General features: G+C 35.8%; 1 protein-coding gene across 3 annotated transcripts in view; it reads right to left on the reverse strand.

Moving 5' to 3' along the window:
* Window positions 1–205: 205 nt before the first annotated feature.
* Window positions 206–25,194, reverse strand: part of LOC132699179 (uncharacterized) — an 82,204-nt gene continuing 57,215 nt past the window's right edge. For 2 of the 3 annotated variants that reach the window (XM_060665748.1, XM_060665750.1), the window contains exons 2-5: window positions 17,779–17,956; window positions 17,521–17,721; window positions 4,868–5,142; window positions 206–1,508 (exon numbers count right to left, since the gene is read on the reverse strand). In XM_060665748.1, the coding sequence (XP_060521731.1) occupies window positions 5,018–5,142; window positions 17,521–17,721; window positions 17,779–17,830 (378 nt within the window). In that variant the 5' untranslated portion in view covers window positions 17,831–17,956 and the 3' untranslated portion in view covers window positions 206–1,508; window positions 4,868–5,017. The remainder of the gene's footprint in view (window positions 1,509–4,867; window positions 5,143–17,520; window positions 17,722–17,778; window positions 17,957–25,194) is intronic. The other variant, XM_060665751.1, reaches the window with a different exon arrangement.

A 25,194-nucleotide genomic window follows, 5' to 3' on the forward strand; every position in this document is an offset into this window, starting at 1 on the left:
CCCAAAGTGAGTGAGCCAACTTTCAGTTACGTTACATTTATAATGGATTAACGTATATATCGCGTTTCGTGTTGCTTTTCCTGACGTCATTCGCCAGCATTCATTCAGGAGCCAAGTCTTTCAAATCTTTCAGTGATTATAGGTGAAGGCAGTAAAACAAAGCCAAGTTCTAGTTACATACATATATTTTGTTTGATAAGGTATACATTTTTGGTACAAATATCGTTGCAATTAATATTACATTGGGTTTGGTTACACCTGACATTTTATATCACTCTAAACTAAACGTTAGTGTAATATTGATCCCTATACAATGCCATGCTTTAAAGTACGATGTCGCGCCTAATTTTATATATATAAATAGTTTACAATAATTGGGAAATTTATTTAACATCAAATATAAGTCAATACAAGCACCATAAGGGTTAAAACTAATATCACACAAGGGGAATTTAAATGCAGCATCCGGAAGGAGGCTCAATAAAAATCAACATCGTCGTTTAACTTATTTTTACCACAGACCACAATTTTACGTTGACGGATGCCTACGACGTCGGGATAATACTAATTCTGATCTGTGCCCAATTAGACAAAAACCTTTGTTTAGCCTAAACTAGTGTATGGGATGAAAATCAAATTATATTAGGCCGGTATTCATAACAGTTTTCCTTCAGAGTTGTCTACGATAAAGTGTATCGTTTATTTGTTTTCTGTTGACAGACACGGTCAAATCCATCCAAAAATATTTTAAGTTTTTTTTTATTTCTTTAGAGCAAGGTCTTTTACCGCTGTCAGTGGTCGACTATAGGGAAAACAATTAATAATTGCTCCCGGCATCCCACTGACATCGCGTGCGAGTTATTATTTAAATCAGTCTTTAAGCGTATTTACAACAACTGTGACTGGTGTCTCTAAAAATTAATAATAGAAATATTTACAAGAGACGATGAGCCGACAAGAAATCTAACATTGCAGAGAAGAAAGACGTTTTCATGGGTGACCATGGCTCGTGAAACGGTTGACACAGGCACAGCTTAGGAAAAGGCAGGCTGATATGAGTATAGTCTAACCACAATTGCCTATAATTTCATCATTGGGAAAGAGTTAAGGATCCTACTTACTCTTAGGGGTCGGTACACTATATCCACGCACGTTAGTACATTCATATACCTATATAATTGACTGGTTTCCATTTGTTGGGATAAAACACGCGACAAGTGCGTTTTCAAATAAGGAACGCGCGGGAATGATTACAAGAACTCAAAAGCTGCTCCCTCCCCATCCAACCCTCAGCTTTCCATGTTGGCACCGTCGAACATGGCGTTGTCATGGATCTCGCACTTGTCGTCCATCAAAATTTGGCACACGTGGCCGTTTTCCACTATGGTCGTCTTGTGAACTTCGCACTCTTCCTGTTTGGTCGCGTCCCCTTTGAGGTCAGCCCTTACGCCGCCATTTTTCTCGCACAGGGCGTGGTGTCAGGGGTTCAGGCTGTCTCGTTCCGATACCTAAGCGGATGCGATAAATAATGTTATAACTATCGGTATAAAGGATTTTACTGATTTATATTTATGTATTTCTGTCAGAGGAATAGCAATGACGTTTGTCGGTAAACGTAAAGAAACAAGATTGCTTTCGAAAAATCGTCACTGGGCGGGGCAAGTTCGTATCTCACGGTACGGTTTACGATACTGTTCAAATAAAATTATCCCATCGTTAACAGTTTTTCATTTATCGCCAATAATTTACCCACAAAAACGGAAATTTTTAGGATATTTTAGATTTTTTGTCCATAAACGACACACCCTGTATATGATACAATCATTGTCGGAGGTAGAGGTTATGCGGATTTTCCACGTGTCCTGGTTCAAGAATTTTTTGAAAATAGTAAATGGTTTTCGCGAAAATAAGATTTAATACGACGTAATAAATAATGACGTCATCGCGTCTTGACAGTCCCCCGAAATAACGATTTCAATATGGATTTTTTCAAATATCGCAAATACGAAAATTGTAGCTCTTGATGCGGCCTATGACACCGTAAAAGAACAATTTTCTAGGCCTTTGGATTTTTGCCTATAATTTGCAAACCCTATATATAACCGAAATAAATGTTATTGCACTGGATTTTCTGCGTTTGTCGGCTAAAGAATTTTGCCGATCGGATGAATGGTTATGAAGGCAAACATATTTTTCTGGAAGCTAAAATTACCAAAAAAAAATTTTCAAAAATTAAAAAAAAATACTTGGTAAAATATCATTGCGCCCAATTTCTTCCGTTTAAATATGGACACGGACTTTTACTTCTCTGCTAAATTTCAAGTTCAAATCTGCAAATTTAGGCCACTTAACACATTTCTCATTAAGCACGGAATATCGGGAACATCCTGTACAATAGATGAAAACCTTAAATACAAAAGTTTTTGCCGTCTATGCGGGCTATATCGCAATATAAAAGAAAGTGAGATCTGAATCCTATATTTTTGAAAAATTGTCAAGAATAAAAGTTTATAGAGCCGTATCTGCTGCTTCTTCGGGTTCAAGAATTTTTTTGGCCACGTAAACAGTTTTTGACCCCCCGCCCCCCCGATTTTCAATATATGCATATATGTGCCAAATATGAAGTCGATTGCTTCAAATTTCGGACACTTATCGTGTTTCATAGCAATGTCCAAAAAAAAAGTCGAAAATCGCTAAAAAAAGGCGGATACCGTCGTCGGATCAGAGCCATTTCTTATAAACCTATAAAAAGGAGGCAAATTTCAATTTTGTAGCTCCAACGGTTCGAAAGTTATTCTGGAAAAACCAAAAGACGAGAACGGAGAACGGACAGACAAAAAAAATTTTTTTTTTCGACGGTGATCATTTCTGTACCCGTAGGACTTACCGTTACCGAGATATAAAATTTTTATACGGGCGCAGATACTTTCGAAAAATTCGATTTCATCGGTTTTCGAAAGTAACAAGTCTGGTTGCCAATTGCGAATTGGTATTGCGTTTCAGAGCTGAATAATTAATATAATCTTTATTTAGCATGATGCTACATAAAAAATGCAAAATATAAATTATAAATATAAAATTCCAGATAAACGGAAACCAAAAGCTAAGCACACAGAAATCAGAATTTGAACAATACATGGCGCCTTAAGAGTCTCTTAAATTTATTAAGAGTATCAGAGTTTTTAATATCATGCGGTAAATTGTTGAAATGGTTTAGGCCTTTATGTAATATAAAGTTTTGTACATGACTAGAATAACATTCTCTCAACATAAAATTACGACAATTTCTTGAATTGTAAGAATGAATATGGGGAGCAGCTAGGCTCTTATATAGTAAGATTTTGGTGTCAATTAACAAATTTTTCCCTATTCTAGATATAAAATTAACCTTTTTAGAAAAATTATTCATTATGTAATGGGTTTGTGTATGAAACGTCAAATTTGAGTCAAATATAACACCAAGAATTTCGTTTTCCTGAATTAATTTGTTGTTAATATAAATGTTTACATCGAAATTTAATTTACTCAATTTATGTCATTTACCAAAAATATAGAATTTTAACGTGTCCGTGTTTATACAAAGGTTATTATTGCACAGCCATTCAGAAGCCTTAAATTATACAATTATCAAATTTTTTTCTTGAAGAGCATTGTTTTTATTCTATAAAATTCGAAAAAATTATTAGAGTGTACACAATTTCCCGGCCTGAATATGAAAGAAACAAAGTAGAGTAACAATTTTTTATTATTATACCTCTTTATTAACAACTCAATCCCTTTAAAAAAATATTCTTTTGGTTCGTCTGCAAAATGAGCTAAAACAGACCCTTTCAACTCAACTTCGTCGATAAACCGCCGTCCACGTAAGTCCTGTTTCAAATATCCAAACAAATAATAGTCGCTGGGGGCCATATCTGGACTATAGGGAGGATGATATATCTGTTGGAAGCCACTCTCTAAAATGGCAGCTTGTGCAATACCAGCAGTACGAACAGGTGCGACGTTTTACACGTATGCAGTCTCGCCATGTATGTATTAATGTTGCGTAATATTTACCATTGACAGTGGTATTAGTTTCTTTAAAATCTATCAAAAGGACTGCTTGATTAGCTTAGCAATTTCTGAGATTTTCTTGACCTTTAAACGTCGATATCTTCTGTTATGACCTCCACTGGTAGAGCAGTTCTTGAATCATCTTCAAGGGACTCCTGCCCCATTCGAAAACGTTTTGCCCATTCTTTCAATACAGAATACGAAGGAGAACTTTGGCCGTCGCACCATCCAGCCCTTCTTTAATAATTTTAGGTGCTACCTCTTCTTTTGTCAAAAACTTTATGACAATTTGAGCTATTTGCGACATTTTTTCGGACTCGTCTTGTTTAAAATGCTGTCAACAAAAAACTATTTGACGCGAGACTTCAATTTTTTTTTCCGCAGCCTACTAAGATGTATATTTAAAAGAAGACAAAGTTTTATCGTGATGCTGGAGCTGCATCTATGTCAGGCCGGGAAATTTTGGCGCTAACCTCGTAGACCATAATAGTCAAGACAATTACAGTTAGTTTTAAAATCGCTTAAGCGAGTTAAATTCTGCTATAATCAACTAATCCAACTTTGACAATACATTCTCGATTATAGACATTTTACACTTCATCACCACTAAAACTCAAACTTTTTGACTTTTATCACGCACAAGCAACCTACCTTTAACGTTTATTAGAGAATAAAAATTTATACTTTGTATCTGTGTATTTGATAAAATAAATTTTTATTTATTCGCAAGTGACTTTAAATTCTCTAAAAAGGCATACTCAAACTCTTTGTGAAAATGCAACCAGAGTCACAGCACAGCGATCTAAAAACTAACCTCTACGAGAGGCCAATCGCTCTCCGGACTTGAAGATCGACCTCCAGGCGATGATCCCTCTTCGTCGTCTCCTGAAGACAAATCGACCACTACCGCGACGCTCCCGTCTCGCGGGTCTCGAGCCCCTATCGCAGGGGCGTGGGGCAGGGGTCAGGCCAACGACACCCCGCCAGTATCCGGTTCCGGCGACCAACAGTTGTCCGATAACCAGCAGCCGATGACGACAGTGACCACACCAATGAGCAGCGCCAAGATAATGTAGACCTCGGCGTTGCCTGTAATTATACAGGGTGCTTCCTAGTGTAAAATATTTATACAGTGTGTCGTCCATCTCCAGACGTAACCTTTTGACACTTTAATTAATTTAAAAAAAATTAACGTTTTTTTTCCGGGATAGAAAAAATTATTTTCTCGAAAACCAGAGGACGCGCAAGATGTGGGGCAACGACCCAAATATACGGAGCGGTCTTTTAGGTCACCTCGAAAGCTACAATTTTTGCATTTACCGTTTTCGTCTATCATACAGGATGTGCAAGAAACGGGATAGAGCGTGTTTGGTTCAAATTAAATAGTACCTTATAACTTTTTTGCCGTAATTTGGGTTGAATTATTTATCATTATTAGATCAAAACTCTTAAGTCCCTGGTTAAAACAATAATCGCAAGCAACAAATAGCTTATATACATTCTCAAACATAAATTTAATTTTGTGTTGTATACATCCGCGCGTAGCGCGGCGGATTCGACACCGAAGGTCTCGGGTTCAAACCCGATTGCTGCAGGTCAATTTTTTTTCTCTTTAAATATTTAGGTATAATTATACCAAAAATATAGTGCGTTTACAACCGAGCCTGTAATTAACTTTGCTTACTGTTTATTACTCAAAAACCGCAGCCCCTTACAGAACACTGAGCAGACCCTTATCCGTGTCAGTCACTTAGAATGATCAACTCCGCCACTAATCGTTCTCGAAAAATATTTTCTCCTTGTATTACGCGTTTTTCACAGTTTTGTATTGCTATTTTAGCTACCTCTTGCCGAATTACTAGTATGGTAATATCACTAAATTTTGGTGCAGTGTTATTTCTTCTTATATGCGCTTTCAACTCGGACCAAATCATCTCGATGCGGCACGAATTCGTGGGAAACGAAACTGATATGGTAGATCGGTGAGTAATTAGGTATTTTACAGACTTAAAACTTCAAAGCAATAAATGCGCTATATTTTTGGTCGTATTATATATTATGTTCCAATGTCGCGACTGCTATCATTTTTTGATTTCGAAAGTCCGTTTTTAAAATGAAAACGATCCAAACGATCCTCTCCCAAATGCGACCGCGAACAAATGACATCGCCCAGCCCGCAGGGACGAGAAAGTAAGCGCCGTTTAATTCCAGCCGCCGAAAAACCGCCTCCCGGAAATGACAAAGGTCGGCTTGGAAATGACAACGGTTGGGTTGGGGGCGGAGGGGGTAGTGAAAATGAGAAGAATACCGCAGAAGGCAAACTTAATTTCTGTCCATTATGAAAATAAAGGGGACTAATTGCCCCCGGCCCGGTGAGATAATCGAATTTATCTTTCCTACTTAGGAAGAACGATGGCGAGAGATGGAATTTACAGATGGAATACCTAGCGACTCACAACTCGCGTAAATAAACAATCATTACGGGGAACCCATATGCCTTGTTGCCGTTTTGGTGATAAGGGAATGATTTGTTTACCGTAAATGAAGTAGATACGAGTTTTACGGAAAGAGCCCGAAGTAGATAACCAAAGAGGGTTCCACAACACATAACCTCAAAACACAATTGAATCTTCCAAACAAAGAGAGTTCATATTAACATAACGTCAAAACTCAGGCCACGATGCTTGTAGATTGTGCTGCGCGCCCAGCTGGGCCCCACGTGACGCGTTCAGAACATAACCTCAAAAAACCGTGATGACTCACTTTTTTTTTTCCACCGAAGATGGAACCCAGGATCCGTCCATTATATTCGTCTGAACTGTCTTTGAACCCCCTTTGGTTATTTACTGTCCAATTATTTAATAAAGAGTACGTTGTGGTAGAAGCGTTAATTTTTGATATATTAATATTAATACTTAATTCCTTAATATTAAGGTACTAAAAAAAGGTTACAGAAGTTAAATACAAATAAAAACACAAGCATCAAATTAATAAGTAAATAATACAATAATAAATAGTGAAAATAAAAGATATTTTTTCACAGATGTATTTTTATCTAATTTTCTATGGGAGGTTGTTATTAGTTTCTATTTCAATGGTAAAACGTATGTTAGAGTGTATAGAGTTTAAATTTCTAAGAAAATCTACTAGGGATTCCTGACCATGAGGCCAAGTAACAAAAGTATCATCGACGTAGCGTTGCCATAATTTTCGTTTTAGATGAAAGGTGTCGAGAGCTTTCTTCTCAAAGGCTTCCATAAATATATTCGCGATGACTGGTGATAGTGAAGAACCCATAGCTGTTCCCTACGTTTGTTCAAAAGTTTGACAGTTATAAGAAAATTATATTCCAGGCAAGCATTTTTCATTTAAGGTGAGAATGTATGATTCCGGAGGTGAGAGTTTTAGGAATAGGAACTTTAGTAAAGAGGACTTCTACGTCGAAACTAACCAGAATATCTTGTGGATCTAATGTAATGCTTTTTATTTGTTTTTATTTGTGAAAGTGTAAGGAAGCTAGATATTTTGCTAAAGAACATGTTGGAGAACGAAGAGGTAATCCTGGTTTGTGAATCTGAAGCTCTGAAGAAGCCAACAGGATGATTGGCGAAACGTTAGCTAGTTCGAGTTAACAAAAACCGACGCAGGAGGAATCCAGAAGTTTTATAAAAAGTAGTCCATATTTTTTTCCATGAGATTCAATTCAGAATGGTAAGGTGGCAAGCGCAGAACTTGTACCTGATTAGGAATATAAATTTATTTTCTAAATTATCTCATTTTGGCTGCAATTAGGCAATAACTGTTTCTCCACCCATGTGATAAAATAAATTCAAAAAATATTAATATTTTTTAAGTACAATTTCAACCCTCAGCTTCATAATGAAGAACCTTTTATTTAATATAAGACCTATTTTTGAATCACCAAATATCTAATCATTTTTAATCTGTGTCTAAGGAAAATATGCACCAAACAGTAAAAATTACATTAACAACACAAATGCGGGTAATTGCCATAATCCAAAGGCTTTCTTTACGGACATAGCCTGTTGCCTGCTTCCAAAAAGCGATAAAACTGGTGCCCTGATAACCTCCCATTAGTCCTTTGCATTTTATGGCTTCATAGTTATTCCAGGTATTGGATTCATTATATAAAATAAAATTTAAACTGGAAATGAATTACTTGAAAATACATTTTTCCACTTTTTTACTGGAACTGATATCTGATATAACTCGCGACTGGAGTAAGTTTTCCTTAATATTGACAATATTTTTCCTGCTTTCTGTTCAATGTTAAAGAAAGATATATTTTTCCCACGGTATTGAAAAATGAAAGGTAGATTAGTTTTCCATCAAAAGTTTACGTTTATCTTCTGTTTTTTGGCAAAATCATGATACTTTTACCTTTATTTCTTATGTTTAATTTTTTAAATTACATCGCAAAACAACAATAACTTTCATTTAGCCCGTGTGGTTCAGCAGAGTCCTTAAAATAATGAAAAAAAAATAAACAAAATATGCTGTGAAAATATTTATTTGGAGCTATTTTTCTCTACTACCATGCGGCAAACATTACGATGGATATTTTCGTCGTTTGTCTCTGCAGCCCGATATTCGTTCATTCGAATACGACGCGCTAATTCGATAACACCCTGTACAAATTTCAACAAAACAAAATTAACTTAAAACGCGGCGGCACGACGTGATTGACGTACTTTTAAAACAGTATTGTCGGCCGTATTCCTTTTCCCCCGAGTTTCGAAAATAATAGAGCAAATAACGCGCCTCGACGACGGCAACCAGCCTAACATGAATAAACAGCGCCCCGTTAAATGGTCTAATTTAAATATTTCACGCGGCCTCCCACTTGCAGGTATAAAACAAAACGCCCGGTTGTGTTTCTACAATTTTCTATTCAGGTCGCTCTTCGCCCCCCCCCCCCCCACACGGGGGGTTCAAAATAGCCCTACTCTGAGACCCTCCGCATCGTGTGCAACACCGCCATACGTTGCATAAAATATTTTGTGGCGGTCGCCGGAATAATAACGCCGTCCCACAATTCCGGGAAAACTCGGCGTAGCGTGAATCGGGTATGACTTGTCTTTCAGTCCCGCAGAAAAGTTTAAAGCCGGTATAGTCGGGCTCAATCTTCATCGTGTTGGTTTTCGACGGACCCTACTCAAGAAAACTTTAACGACTTTTACGAGGGCAGCGCCAAAATGTCCCGGCCTGAATATGAAAGAAACAAAGTAGAGTAACAATTTTTTATTATTTTTCAATGTAATCCCCCTTAACTTCAACACACTTATTATGTCTGTTTATTAACAACTCAACCCCTTTAAAAGAATATTCTTTTGAGCTAAAACAGCCTCTCTTAACTCAACTTCGTCGTTAAACCGCCGTCCAGGTAAGTCCTTTATCTGTTGGAACGTACACTGGCAGTTTGTGCAATACCAGCAATATGGACAGGTGCATTATCGTGCAAAAGACGCACGCCTCTGGTCAGTTTTTCTCGACGTTTGACACGTATGCAGTCTCGCAATTTATGTAATAATATTGCGTAATATTTACGATTAACAGTGATATTAATTTCTTTAAAATCTATCAAAAGAATTCCTTCACAACCCCAAAAGATCGTGGTCATCGCCTTTTTTATTGACTGGCAAAGAATTTTCTTGGAGGTGCTTCACCCTGACGACGCCACTCCATTGATTTTTCGATAGAGGGTCATATAAAGAACCATAGTTTCATCTCCCATCACAATGGTTTCTATCACAGGCTTCGGTTCTGACCCACAGAATTTCAAAAAAGACCGCGCATACTCGAATCGGCGTTGTTTTTGAATAGACGAAAGGTTTTTAATAACCCATCTTGCACTAACCTTATGCATACTTAAATGATCATGCAGGATTCAACGAACACTTGTATGAAAAAGCTTAGTAATTTCTGAGATTTCTCTGACCTTTAAACGTCGATTACTCAATACCGCCTCTTCCACAATCGCAACAATATCTTCCGTTATGACCTCCACTGGTCGATCAGTTCTTGAATCATCTTCAAGGGACTTCTGCCCCATTCGAAAACGTTTGGCCCATTCTTTCACTACAGAATACGAAGGAGAACTTTGGCCATACACACCATCCGGCCTTTCTTTAATAATTTGAGGTGCTAACCCTTCTTTTGTCGAAAACTTTATGACTGCTCCATACTCAATTTGCGTTATTTGCGACATTTTTTCGGACACGTCTTGTTTAAGATATTGTCAATAAAAAACTATTTGACGCAAGACTTCAATTTTTTTTTGGCAGCCGTATTATATATGTACGAGGTTAGTGCCAAAATTTCCCGGCCTGACATAGATGCAGCTTCAGTATCACTAACTACCCAAAACTAATCAAAACTAACCAAAACTTTATATTTTTGAAAAAAAAAAAAATATATATATATATATACATATATATATATATATATATATATATATATATATATATATATATATATATATATATATATATATATATATATATATATATATATTCTCACGTATTGATTCACGGATGGAAAAATGTGATGACACTATATTCCGGGATATCATCCGTTCGCTCGTTGAACTCCGACTGGAATCCTGCTTCCGACTGGAATCCTGCAGACGTTTCGCCAAAATCTCACTTGGCATCTTCAATGCTCGCGCTCCGAAAACATTTCCATATATATATATATATATATATATATATATATATATATATATATATATATATATATATATGATGACACTATATTCCGGGATATCATCCGTTCGCTCGTTGAACTCCGACTGGAATCCTGCTTCCGACTGGAATCCTGCAAACGTTTCGCCAAAATCTCACTTGGCATCTTCAATGCTCGCGCTCCGAAAACACTTCGAACACTCGAGTGTAATATTAATTTGGACAATTTCTCCTTTTTCTTCATGCCCAACCATTAAATTTCATTGCAAGTTCATTTGAAATCAGTGGGGATAGAGCTTGTTTTACAAACTCATAACTGCTGCCGCCGCCTGATCTTGCTATCTCAATGGCATAGCAAAATAATAAAACACAAGGCATGATGTTGGTAGACTACAGAAGAAGGGTTCGTTCAAGTTAGAATTTATCAAATATTATTTTAAATATTACCATAAAGCTTTACTTATATGGATTATTAGTTCTTCAGTAATAATAATATCACAAAAAATAACTGAAATGAAAGCACTGGAAGCAGTAAGCACAGCACACAAAATACTCAATATAGATGCCAAGTCGTCGTATACCGTATACCACCAACAAAAACAAGGCTGAAAATATGGCGGACGACGAGACTCGAGCGAATCCGGCACGGTACGACCGCGAGTAGTTACGTCATTGGTTGCAGGCGAACAGTGAGTCTGTGGTATTTTTATTAAAAAAGCGTTTCTTCTCTCGTTCGTGTCCAAAAATAATTAAAACAAGTTGATTTGACGTCGATGTAAATATGCACAAAAACGTGCCAATAAAATGTCTCCCACAACACCACAAATCTAAAAAACTGAGTATTTTCCTTCTCAGTTGTTCAAAATTTAACTTTTTAGGTTTCCTTTTTTTTACGGTTTTTCACTTTTTTCCCTTATTTCTATTCTAATCTATTTAGAGGATATATGCGGTATATCCTGTACAGTAAATTTGCAAGCTGTCAATTCAGGGGATATCCCTGGGATGTATTTTACACTATATTCTTAGTGTATATGTTAACGTATATCCTAAGAATATCCTCGACATGTCCCGAGACATGCGACTTGAATGGGACATTGACCGGATATACTGAGGATATTGTGTGCTACCTGGGAAGTAGGTCTTACCTGAGATGGACCGTAAACTTGATATTTTTATTTGAAACGTGAATATACTGTTTCAAATTTGAGTAAGCATTGATGCGGGGCTTTATCGAATAAGCAGAAGGGTTTACTTGAACATCGTTCGTTAATCTAAATTTCAATATGTTCGTATATATTTCGAATGTATTTGACTGTGATCCTTCCAGTAAGCAGTAAGTAAGTATTTATGTACCTGATTCTCGAGCTTTGATCCTGCGAAGCTGTAGGTGTTCGAAAATAATCATTTTTGTCTTCTTGTATTTTTGTGTCTTCTACATAGTTCTTCGATTTGTAAGAAACAATAGTCTCAGTCCTAAAATCCTAAGAATACAGATAAATATTTTTTGGAATCTAACAATTAAACATTTTTTGAAGGTTCCTGTCTTATAACACTTTAAAATATGGTTTTAAAATTCGAAAACAGAAGTGGAGATGGTAGTCGAACCCAATGACGAACTACCTCAGGAAATAAAAAAGCGGATCCATTTGTCTTCGGATGCTAAAACAAATTGTTTTGAATGTTTACAATTTAATAAGAAATTTGGAAGGGGAAGTAGGGGCAGCAATGAAAACAAGTGACACGACCAAAGTTCCAAGTCAACTGTAAGAAAAATTGTTGCAAATGGGATAGTTAAGAGGAAAGTTAGAGACCATGCTGGCTACGACCCTTATCAAGTGAATAGTGTTTTAACCCTAGAAGGACTGCATAAAAAGTACTGATATACTTAAACATTAGTTGTGCCAATGTGTGTTTGCGTACTTTTTTGAAGAAATTGGATTTTCAGTTACAAACAATTAATGAACTTCACGTGCTAACGGAATCTCAAAGAATTTCTCAATGGAGGGTGTATTATTCAAAGGCAATCGAAAAATTTTGAGAGAGCAAAATAGGCTAATATCGTATTCACGCGTATGTGTGTTTCATAGCAAGGTTCAAAAAACAGTCGAAAATCGCGAAAAAAAGATGGATACCGGAGTCGCATCAGGGCCATTTCTTATAAGCTTATGTGCCTCGTGGAGGGTTAAAAAGGAGGAAAATTTCAATTTTGTGACTACAACGGTTCGAAAGTTATTCAAGAAAAACCAAAAGACGAGAACGGAGAACGGACAGACAAAAAAAAATGTTTTTTCTGTACCAACGGCGATCCCATAGGACTTACCATTACCGAAATATAAAATGTTTATAGGGGCGCAGATACTTTCGAAAAACTCGATTTCATCGATTTTCGGAAGTAACAAGCCCTAGGTTGTTTCTTTTCCCTTAATTCCATTATTTGATTCGCTGCTAACTATAATTAAATGACCCTTCGACCTTCAACGTTCGTTCGCCTTTACTACATTGTACAATAACGATATTGTACTGGCAATTTCCCAGACAGTTTTGTGAAAGTTCCTCGGGGAAAGCGGAGGATCCATTTCGAGGAAGGAAACGGCGTCGACAAATTAACGTTTTACTCCGTTCTAAACATGTTCATAATAATAAAGTTGCCAAATAGATGTTTTGTGTGTACCAAGGAGGCCGATTTGACATGTTAAAACTAGTTTCTATTTCTAACCTCTAACATATACGGACCCCAACAATTGTGTATTGGAACAAACGGAGCTAATATATAAATTGTAAATATGAAATTTACAGTATTTTTTATGATGCAGGGGTGGGTGGGGTGGGGCAAAAGTTAACCAAATTTTTGTTTTCGTTTTTTCTTCTAATAATTATTTGTACATTTATAACCCTCTGCGTAATACCATATTATTATAACCAAATCATAAATAATTTATTTAAAGTGTTATTTTTTGGATAATTCTATGGATTTAGCCTAAAGCCAGAGCTTTCGAAAATCTTATAAATACCAATAACAATTTTTTCAGGGGTAAAACCGTCCCATATTCGTTCCGTGTATGAGGCCTAGTAGCGCCGCCCACGGAAAAGAAGGAATTACAGCACTCCAATTTTGTCATTGTCTTTACGTGTTAATTTATAAATAAAATAATTAAAAATAAATTATTGTGAAAATTATAAATTAAAATTTTTTTTTTCTGTAAGTGTGGCATCGGTAATATTGCAGACCGGGTTTGAAAATATCTCCCATTCAATAATTTTAACTGCAGGTACGCTAGAAAAAGGAAAAAATTGGCTTTTTGTCATATTAAACACGTTGAAGAATACGTTGGTGGCAATATTACCAATAAGTTAATTGCTAAATGCATTCGGCAAACGTCTGTCACTGAGGTATATTAAATATGTGTTGTCAAGAATATAAGTAGGGTATTTTCTTTTGATAATGACCGAGTGTAACGATTTCCAGCTGCTTTTAATAATAATTGAAAACGACTGAAGGATACTCCTGCAATATCAATCAAGTCTCGTTCTTTTTTTATCGATGAATATCCCTGAAATCCTTGTCGATACACAAACGAATCCCTTTCGTCTAGTGGGTTCGGTCCAACTTTTTTATCTGCATATTGTATGGTAGTTCCACACCCAATTTCAGCAGTACTCTTCGGAAAACCATTTTTTTTTCAGATGTTTTCAATGGAATATTTGCTTGAGTCCCATATTCACAAGTTACTCCGTTGTCACGTGTTGTTGAAAACATATTTACGAAGGTTGCATTCATTTCTTCATGAAAATCAATCTGTACAGCAACATCTTTAAACCGCGGTTCCAGTGAGTCAATAATAACTTCACTACATTGCTGTATATCCATATGATCATTCAGGTTATCGGTATCCTTATTGTCGTTGAGGTCATCGTTACGTGTTCTTATATTAACAAGTTTAGTGTTGTCCATTTCGGAACCATTTGAATTTTGACTTCTCCGCATTGCTCTCGCGAATCTGTAATTGAGAAATCCGATATTTTTTAGTAAAATGAACACCTACTATTCAATTAATTTTTCATATCATCCTCTGTACAAACGTGGGCCTTTTACGTCCAGCCATTTTGTATCTACTGATCTCGGTTCAAAAATTATTTACAAAATTACTGTTAACGTTACTAACTGTCAATCCGATATATCGATTATAATTTTACGAAACCAATAGAGAAACTTCTTGAAATGTACGTGGTTTACTCAATAAATATTACATTAAAGACAAATAAAAAATTTTACAACGGCAAATGTAAAGCAAAAAATATAGGTTTTCGTGGAAAAAAAAATTTGCGATTTTTTTCTTTTTTTAATGTTAATTAATTACGTGGGCGGGGCAAAACATGCCCACGTTTATAAATCAAGGTTTAATAAATAGAAAAATTACCTGCTTTGTGCTTGTACTTGCTCTGATTTATTTATTTTTGGTTTTCCGTAATATTTTTCAAGAAATATTGTTGGGAGATTATTAGGATGCTTCGACTTTTTACCTCCTACAAAATGTTGACTGCAAATACATGATCTTAAACTAGGTTCCCAAGAACTTCCGTCAGGACTACAGAAAATTTTATAAATTTATAACAATAAATTCTGAATCAGCTATTAGGATAATCATGGTCTTACTTACTTGATTCTTTTTACAACTTTAACCCACTTTACTCTCTTTTCGAGGTTATAGCCTTGCGTGGAAAATTTATAAAATTTTATGTTGTTTAAGTCTTCATTAACACAGCAGCTATTAACACAACAAGTATTTCCTGATCGCCTCGTTCTAACCATTTTTTATTTGTAATTAAAAACCGTTTAAAATTATTTATATTTTCACTTTTAATCGCACTAATTAGATTTCCTTGACCACGCCCCCCCACACAGAGCCTATTCGTCGCAATTTAGCCCACAGGTATGGTAATACTTGAGATCCGGAATACTTACTACTTAATGTATTTAATCCGGCAACTTACTAAAATATCTGATAAGTATTTACTTATTTCTACTTATTTTTTTCACTGGTACAATCGCTTATATCTTATGGAATAATTGGTTCGGGTGCTGCCTATCACACAAGTCTTCAGACCCTTTAAGCAATACAAAAAAGAATTTTTACTCAATTTCAAACACTTCACATAAAAAAATTATGTTAAGTTTACAAAAAATTCATTTAATTCATTCATACTGGTCAAAAAATGTATAACGCACTACCTCTAGAACTGAAAAATAAAATAAAAATCGTTAAAAAAAAGTAACTAAGTGGCTTATTGATGCTGAATTGTGTAAATAAGTGTATAAAATCGTTTCTTCTTTTGGTAGAAAATTATGTTTTTTTTTAATATTTTGTAATTGATGGGAAACATAGTTAAATTAATCTGCGTTATATTCAAGGTTTTAACTTAGTATATCTTGAATATAAGTGTATAACGAATTCCTGACTCTCTATAGCGGAAGAAAAAAGGGCACATCAGGTAACAAAGTAAGGAATGTAGGCCAACTTGTAACCTTCTCAGAATTCGTTACCCTAATACTCTAATTACCGAGAACCTGGTCGTCCCCAGTGTTTGACTTAATTAAAGGGGAAGAAAATATTACTTCTCTTATATAACTGCCCTGCACATCTCCATATTCCAAATCCAGCCAAAACAACAAGTGTGTGAACCGAGCGCAATAAAAAGTCTTAAGATTCGATACAGGAAAAACATTTTAATGGAAATGATCGAGTCCGAAGATAAATTTTCCATTAATATGCTAGATGCAGTCAACTTCGTTAGTAAAGCTTGGAAAGAGGTGACAGCAGAAACAATTCAACACTCCTATCGTCATGCAGGACTTATTACCGAGACAGAATGCGAACAGGACTTGGAAGATGATCAGGCACTAAACGAGTGAATAAAGCAGTTTCAAACAACAATTGCGTTTACCAGTGAGGAGTTGCAACATTTTATGGTGATAGATCAGGATTTGCCTACAACAGCAGACTTGACAGAGGAAGCCGCATTACAACGAGCAAGCAAGGGTGAGGAAGAGCACCAAGAGAAAGAAGAAGATGAAGAAGTTCATCCGGGACCACCACCAACCATTCAACAAGCCCTATATTCAGTTAAGCTGCTAGGAAAATCATGGGGAAAATGCCCTTCCTGAAGAAATGGTCAAAATACAAGCCTAAGTACGAGATGCGTATTGGCATACTAAAAAAAATCAAAAGAAAATTACCGATTACTTGAAACATTAAATGTAGTTCTTAAATATTTATATAAAATGTTCAAATGTTTAAAATAATTAAATACATATGCGTATTGTTATTTTTCAAGTGCCTATAACTCCTTATAGCGAAAACTCTTTATAATAAAAAAAAGCAGTCCCTTCAATTTCGCTATATAGAGTTTCAACTGTAGTAGTCAGAAAATAAATAAGAAAGTTAACTATTTGTTCCAATAGGTATCAATTTTGATTAGTTTTTATATATTTCGCTTACGGCTGACGTAAACATTCAAGAATATTCATAAACGAAATGCTCGGAAACAGTAATAGCAATTAAGATGCTAATCTTTTAAAAGGCTCGTCGTTCAGAGTGCCAAATAAATACGTTGTCTCAAGTAACGTTGTTGCCCATATTGAAATTGGCTCGTATCAGCACTGGGAAACAGTTTGGCAAACATTCAAGTCGGTCGTTCGATATTTACGCGATATTTGGTACATGTCAAATTAAACAAAACCGCGCTACTTTCTTCCTCCCCTTACCCAGTTGTTTCCTGATGCCGTTGCCCATCCTGCTTCTCAGCAAACTGTTGATGAGGGTGGGGTCCGCCCTGCGCCACTCCCTCCAACCTCCGAAAGTGCGCTTGATGCCCCCCATGCCTCCTCCCGGGAGTCCCGGGATCGGGGAGGGCGTGCTTTGAGGCAGGCCGGCTTGAGGTTGAGCTAGAGCTCCTTGCGAGACACCTAAGTCGTTCCAAAGGGAGATTTGCACGATTAAGATGAATACCAAAAGCGACGTACCCATCAGCGTGACGAAGGTGAGTGCCAAGGCAACAACCAGCAGCCAGCCCATTCCTATACGTCAACAGGTCCACCCTTGGAACCACGCAACTCGCATCCCTGCTGCGATATTGATGACGTCGGATCGTATGACGACCGATGCTGACAGCGGGACGGTTGACTGTGGCCGGTAAAGTATCTGTAACAGCAACCAAATTAGTTAACGTTGCAATTGACATATTTATATATTATAATTCATACAGGTTATTCATATATATATATACATAATTTTGGTTTAAGATGGAGGGTGTCGAAAGCTTTCTTCTCAAAGGCTTCCATAAATATATTCGCGAGAAAAATATGTTTCAGAAAAGCATTTTTCAATTAAGATTAGAGGGTTACAGATTCTCGTCTTAATGTAATACTAAAAACTGGGATTTATGAATTTAGATTTAAGAATTTAAAACGACATTAAATTTCTCTTTCTTATCACTATTATAATAAATTTTATTTTTTAAGCACCCCCACAAAAATATCACAAGGATTCAGGTCGGAGCTGTTGGCAGGCGATTTGATAGTTCCTTGCCTACGTACAATCGGTAGCCGGTTGGACACTGTGTGGAGGTGCGCCATCTTGATGAAAATTTAAATTTAAATAATTCCTAACTGGCAGATTTTCTAACAACTGTTTTATTTCGGTTTCAAGGAAAACGATCCCTCGTATATAATTGTTCCGACCACCATATTGTTCAACATACCACACCATACATTAACTGACCTCCGCCCTTTCAATGCCTGCATTTTGTGTAGATTATTGGTGGACCAAAAATGTTTATTCTTCGTTGAATTTTTGAATTAAATTTTCCTAGGACTTAGGACTTTCCGGATAATTTTTTAAAGTCAGGTATAGAATATTCAAGATTTTTTAAAAATATGAAATATAAAAATTAAGAATGTAAATTAATATATTGAGGTCTTAATCAAAATTTCTTTCTATTTTCCTGGCCTTCCGTGTGACACTATTACGGTCCTCAAATTGTTTAATTACATTTTAAATTGTATTTACTGAAGGAACTCTTCTAAAGTCTGTTCATAGATATAAGAAAGTTACTAACTGATACGAATTAAGGAAAGACCCGGGCAAGCTGTAAGAATGAAATATGGCCGAACAGGTCCGTACTTTGCTTAGAATTTAATTATTTGGTGTTTTGTTAGGAAAGATACTAAATAATATTTATTATTTAAATAAAATCTAAAATAAAATTACAAATTATTTTTATTACCTACTTAAATTACTTAAAATTATTCACATAATCACTATCGCTATCACCGCCTGTTCTAATTACTATTTGTTCTATATTATTTGCAATATGGATATACGATTGTTCTTTTTCTATATGTCTAACAGAATTTGCCCAACTTTGTGGAGGGATGTTAAAAACTTCAGTTTCTATAAGTTTGAGGACATTGGGAGTTAACAAGGGGAAACGCATTGTTACGACGAATGGCAGATTTCAGTTGGTGGCAACATGTTCAGTGGTCAAGTGGAAGCGTTAAAACTGTATGCCCTACATTTTTTGCATAATTAGCACAGACGTATTCTGTTCAGTGGTCAAGTGTACAGACGTATTCCTTTTGTAGGTTCAAGCTTTGTAGAACCTTAATTAATTGCTATTTGGTATAATCTTCGTGAAAATAAATGTCGTTATTATACATGTAGTTTTGGATTGCTGCTTTTGTGTCACATGAGAAAGAGGTTTTAGTCAACTGTCTACTGTGATAACTTGCATTGTCCATTACAATGACGCTATTAGGAGGAATGTTTGGGGAACTATATTGTTTTTAAACCAACTTTCAAATAAATCAGCGGTGGTGTCTTCATGGTAATCCAGAGAGGAATCTTTAATATTTTTTGCAGACAGAGAAAGTCCATTTGGAATCCAACCATCTTTAAAGCTAACATGCAAAATAGTTATTCTTTTACCTCTTTTTGATGGCGCGTTTGTTTTACACTTATCAGTTGAGTCAACAAAACCCTTTCCCGGGGAATCATAAGTGTCGAACCAGGTTTCATCCAAGTAAATAATTGGCCTTTGTTGTTCTCTGTAAATCTTATTTTTTCTAGATATTCCAGTAGCCATTTACGAATTCTAAAAGATTTCATTAAAACTTGCCTTTTGTCAATTTTTTTAAATCTAAAACCCATGTGTTGAATACACTTCCACACGGGTTTCATCTTTTTCAAGCCTCCTAATTAAGATATCTAATGTGGGCATGCTTTGTTCCTCGTATAACTGGTAAATTTTACGCCATATTATCACTTGATCACTTGATCACTTTCATCTACACTCGAGAAAATGTCAGCATCGCTTCTTTTTTTCCTCGCTGAAATGGGATTATTCACAATTTTCTATACAGTTGATGTCGGAATTTTCGTCAATGTGGCCGTTTCTTCTAAAGATGCTTGCTTGCTGGCACTACGTTCAATAAGAGTCAAATAAACATTGTTTATAACTTCCTTAGTCCCAATAGAATAGTGTTTTCTACATTTGGGCGGGAGTATCTCCTGAGATACACTAGACTCGGACATATTTTGCATAATTCGCACACGATTCAACACGCGCTGTAATAAACTTAAACTAAGTAGTATACCAAACCAAAGAATATTAAACACAGGTAAGTATAAACACAATTTTACCTGAATTTAAATTCCGAAACTTTAGGTAATAATCTTGTTGCATTGTATTTTAATGACCACCGTTGGATAATCCCATTCAAAAGCAATTGGTCACTTTCTCATATATGTGAACAGACCATACCTGGATATATATGTCGATATTCTTTTTTAAGTTCGTTATTTGGCTTTTAAGTTATTTAACTTGCGCTGCAGATCTTTAGTTTTGATTAGTTGTCAAAACTAAAACATTGTTAAAACAATTGCAAACATTGGTTGCTATCAAGGTATCAATACGACTTAAGCTAACAATATATAGGGCATTCCTTAAAAAAAAAGATGTTCCTGTCATTTTGACAGTTCGCGATCGTCGTCTGTTTTTTCTGACATTTGCATAAGTAAAAGCAAATACCTTCGATTTTTGCATTTACACAAACTCCGAAATCGACATGCACCCAGTTGAAACATTGCCAACTCTTTATGTTTGTGAGATAAAAAAGACTCACGGGCACGTCAAACGTTTTGCGTGATTTTTCGTCGTTTTGGTTCCCTACACGTGATCCGATTATCGCTGAAGTTAAATTAATCAAAGGCCGTAACAACCGTAACGGGATCTCGTTCCGGAAGCGATCGCGTTTAAAACCGGGAAGTCCGTTCCGATTAATAAAACAGCGATCATTGAGTTTCCGACATTTGTCAACTTCAGACCTTTTCCATTTACGAGGTTCTCGTTTTTCCGCCTGTCGCGATTTAACGACCATTGATATCGGATTGATCCAACTGCATAGCATGTGCCGTATTTTTACCCTCACAGAACTCCGTCCACGTTGCATGGCCTGCTCTGGTAAACGTGCCCTTAACGAATTATTTATTCAGAGAAAAAGCGAACACCACAAAAGATCGAATGTTCAAATGGTCGAAAATTCTTAACCCCTTAATCTCGATGTAGCAGACGGTCAAATATCTCCGAATACGAATTGGGAACCCCCAAGGCTCACTCGCAACTGGCTAGGACAAATTGCACAGTGAATTCAGCTTATAATCAGTTTTATTCCCATCATCACGTGTAAACCGTACCTATTTTGCTTAAATATGAATTTTGTTTTGGACGTTGTCATTCATAAATTTGATTTGAAAGACGTCAACTTTTACCTTAGCCGGTGGCTGCAATAAATAGGGGGCGATAATGACACCAAAATATTCAAAAGATACTCACGGGTTAATAACAAATATTCTTTTGAATGCGGGTTGCAGCACCATTCGGTAAAATTAACCTATATTTGTTTGAAAACAATAATTGATCGGGTGCCTAGGATTCATGTGTCGTCCTGTGCGGATTTTGCACCCAATGTACTCCTCTATATTTAAAACAAGCACCCTTTTCCCAATTCGTATTCGGAGATATTTGACCGTCTGCTACATCGAAATTCCTCGCGAGATGAGACTCACCGAGACTTTCCGAAACGGGACCGAACACCGTTCGGGATTTTCGGCCATTTGAATAATATTCGATCATCTGTGGTGATCCCGACAGAACTTCGCCTACGTTGTTGCATAGAATACTCCACGAAACGTGCCATTAACGAAATATTTATTCAGAGAGAAAAAAACGCCGTTATTGCAGAGCATCGAACTCGGGACCCGAAGCATGATCACCGACGTAATAACCCTCCAAGCCAAGAGGAAAACCTTTCATAAGTGATTTTGTTGTGTATTTTAGCAGATATACCGATCAATGAAGCTTGTGGTCTGCACTACAATGTACCTGGCCGTATTTTACGACGCAGATGCCGTACATAAATAACGAAAGTTCTCACTGCAGGAGAATTGAAGTCGCCGTAAATTTATTTTAGGGGTTTCGGCGGCCCGGTATTTATGTATTATGGGTTCGAATCCAGTTCTTGCTCAAAATTGTTTTCCTACCTGATCGTTTTACCAACATTCCGGCGGTACGTCGATGAGAACACGTCGTTTCTGACCCTTATCGGATCCATATCGTTTAAAATATTCAAAAACTTTTCGGAAAAGTTTAAATTGAAACTCTCTTCGATGTTCGTATGGATATGGAACGAATATGCTTTGGTTCATAACACGAGAGAGATATAAAAAAGATCTGCAAACACCAATCAACAACATTGAATTGAAAAATTAAAGTGAATTTTGAGTTTTATCAAAAAGTATTTATTTATTCATCAAAATTAATGTTGTCCCCTTCAAAGTGATCCCCCTGACTTCTGCCAACGTTTCTGGTAAGCGAGTTCATCCAGCGATTATTTCTTTCTCTCCTCAATAGTTCCAAACCTCCTTCCTCCGCATAACTTCAAGGTAATGCCCTTTATTGACCTTACGACCTTGTGGTAAAACCGTCATCTACTACTCCACAATAATCAAAGAAAACATTTTGGCGTTTCTTTAGGTACGAGGTGCGATCAAAAAGTCAACGCAACGGTCTTTTATTCTTTCGTCTTTTTTAATCTAACTATTTTTTTTGCCTGTCCGTTGGATACGGGTTGGGTAAGTACAGGAAAGGCCTAACTTAGATCCCCAGAAATTGCTTTCTGTAACTTTAAAATATACGGGAAAACGTCCCTTAACACCTTTTCGAAAAATTTGACGCCGAGAAAAAGGATAACGGGCACGTTTGTCGTAGATAATTCTCCAGTTATCGATTTTATTTCCCGAAATGTAACTGGAGGTTTTCCAGTATACGGAGGAAAATGCGAAACATCGGCTCATTTTTCACCCAAATTGGGAACGGCGAAAAAACGACACTGCAGGGAATTGATCAATCTCGGACCGCGTTTGCCCTAAACCAGAAATATACATTGTGTCCAAATTTCGTCAGAAGAACAATAAATAAAAATTAGCATTTCTTTCTTCGTGGTTTGGTGAAAAAGGTAACCTAATATTAGTTTATTGGTATAAAATAAAATATAAGTCAATATGTTACGGCAAATGGACCGAATTTTATGTCCTAAATGTCCTAAATGTGGCAAAATTTTCAAAAATAAAATATATTTTAATATTTAATAACGATTTAGATATTTTAATTAATTTTTTTAAAGTACGGCAGTGGCGGGCGTACGGAATTTCACTTGGCAATTTTGGCAGACACGGCAATATGAATATGATTTCTAGAGAAATTTAATTTCCTAATATTGTTAATATCACAGTATACAGAGGAATTAGTTATTTTAATACGTTTTTAATAAATGTCAGGAAAAAATATATTAAGAGATTGTTTCTTTTACTTTTACGGTTTTAGTGAAATAACATCCTAACGACAAGATATGTAATAACCGATTTTTATGTAAAAACAGCACTACCTACTATTAATAATCTAAAAAAAAATGTTACTTATTAAATTAATAACAAACCTTTTGAAAAATAGTGGAACATAGAAACCAGGTAAGTTGTGCAAAGTGTCCTCCACCATGATCGATTTCGTACTTCGATTTTTTGAAGTATTTTAGTGACATAAATAATCAATTGCTTCAAAAAAAGATCATAATTCTCTGCACGCTGTCATATTAACGATATTTTATGACTCTGAAGAGAAGAGTTTTTAATTTTTTGTTTGTAGGAATAATTTTTATTTTAAGAGAAATCAGTGGCACACCATGAATGTCTGCCAAATCAGACAGATGAAAATCCGTACCCCCGCCACTGGCGCAATTAAGAAAAATGATGGTACATTAAATAATACCTTTTGATACATAGTAAACTTGTGAAAATTTCCACCCAGTAACTTAAAAGTGAAGACGTTTAGGACATACGTTCATATTAATTTTCTTTTTAAAATGGATCCAAAAACACCCTGTATTATAAATCGGACCTATTAATCAATTTTTCGACAAATTTAAAATTAGTGGGTCCGTATTATTTTTGTGAATGTATTTTTGTATTACATATTGTGCGTTCATTAATATCTTCACGCCCATCAACAGTGTCTATTAAAAAGACTTTTTATGTAAAAGTTGTGTAATTTTTTCTAGATTTTCTTCTAAGATATCAATAAAAGATCATCAAAAAAATATAAATAAAAAACTTAACAACTTCACCTTTTTTTTTTTTTAATAGAAAACCTAGCATATTTTAAAATGGTTTGAGTAAATTACACTGGTTGGCAATGAAATCCTCTATCTGAATCTATTTTTTTTTTATATTTCAAAATTTTGTTTTTTTTTTAAATTTTTTCATTCGTCAACGTTACAAAAGTAAATATACATACAAAATGAGTTTCAGAGAGTTGTAAGAGAAAGAAGGGAAGTGCCAAAGGTGATTTTTACGGTAGTAAGTACGCGCATGCGCAGTATTCGTTGTGACACTACAACAGTTCAGTGAAAACTTAGTTTTGCATAAAGTTCATGGTTCTCTACATTGGATTTAAGTATTTGATGTGTAGTTTGAGTATTTTTTTTAAGTAGAGACAATAAATATAAAATATAAGTTTGAAAGTTGTTTTAAAATCAATTTTATGTGATTTTAGGTTACAAAATGCCACGGACTTGTAAAAATTCCTCAGATTGTTTTTGCTACATTTGTGGGGAATACATACTAAAACCACAGCGACATGTCATGACCGATCTGGTTAAAACAGCCCATAAGTTGGTTACCAAAAGTATGCTGCAATAGCTGCTCAAGAACGTTGAGAGGTTGGCTTAAAGAAAGTCACAAATTCATGCCGTTTTCAATGCCAATGATTTGGAGTGAGCCCCAAAATCATTTATGCATGACATTTACACGAGAATTCTCGAAACAAA

Source organism: Cylas formicarius, unplaced genomic scaffold, assembly GCF_029955315.1.
Source record: "Cylas formicarius isolate icCylForm1 unplaced genomic scaffold, icCylForm1.1 PGA_scaffold_3__17_contigs__length_32017465, whole genome shotgun sequence".
In the NCBI taxonomy this organism is placed as follows: Eukaryota; Metazoa; Arthropoda; class Insecta; order Coleoptera; family Brentidae; genus Cylas; species Cylas formicarius.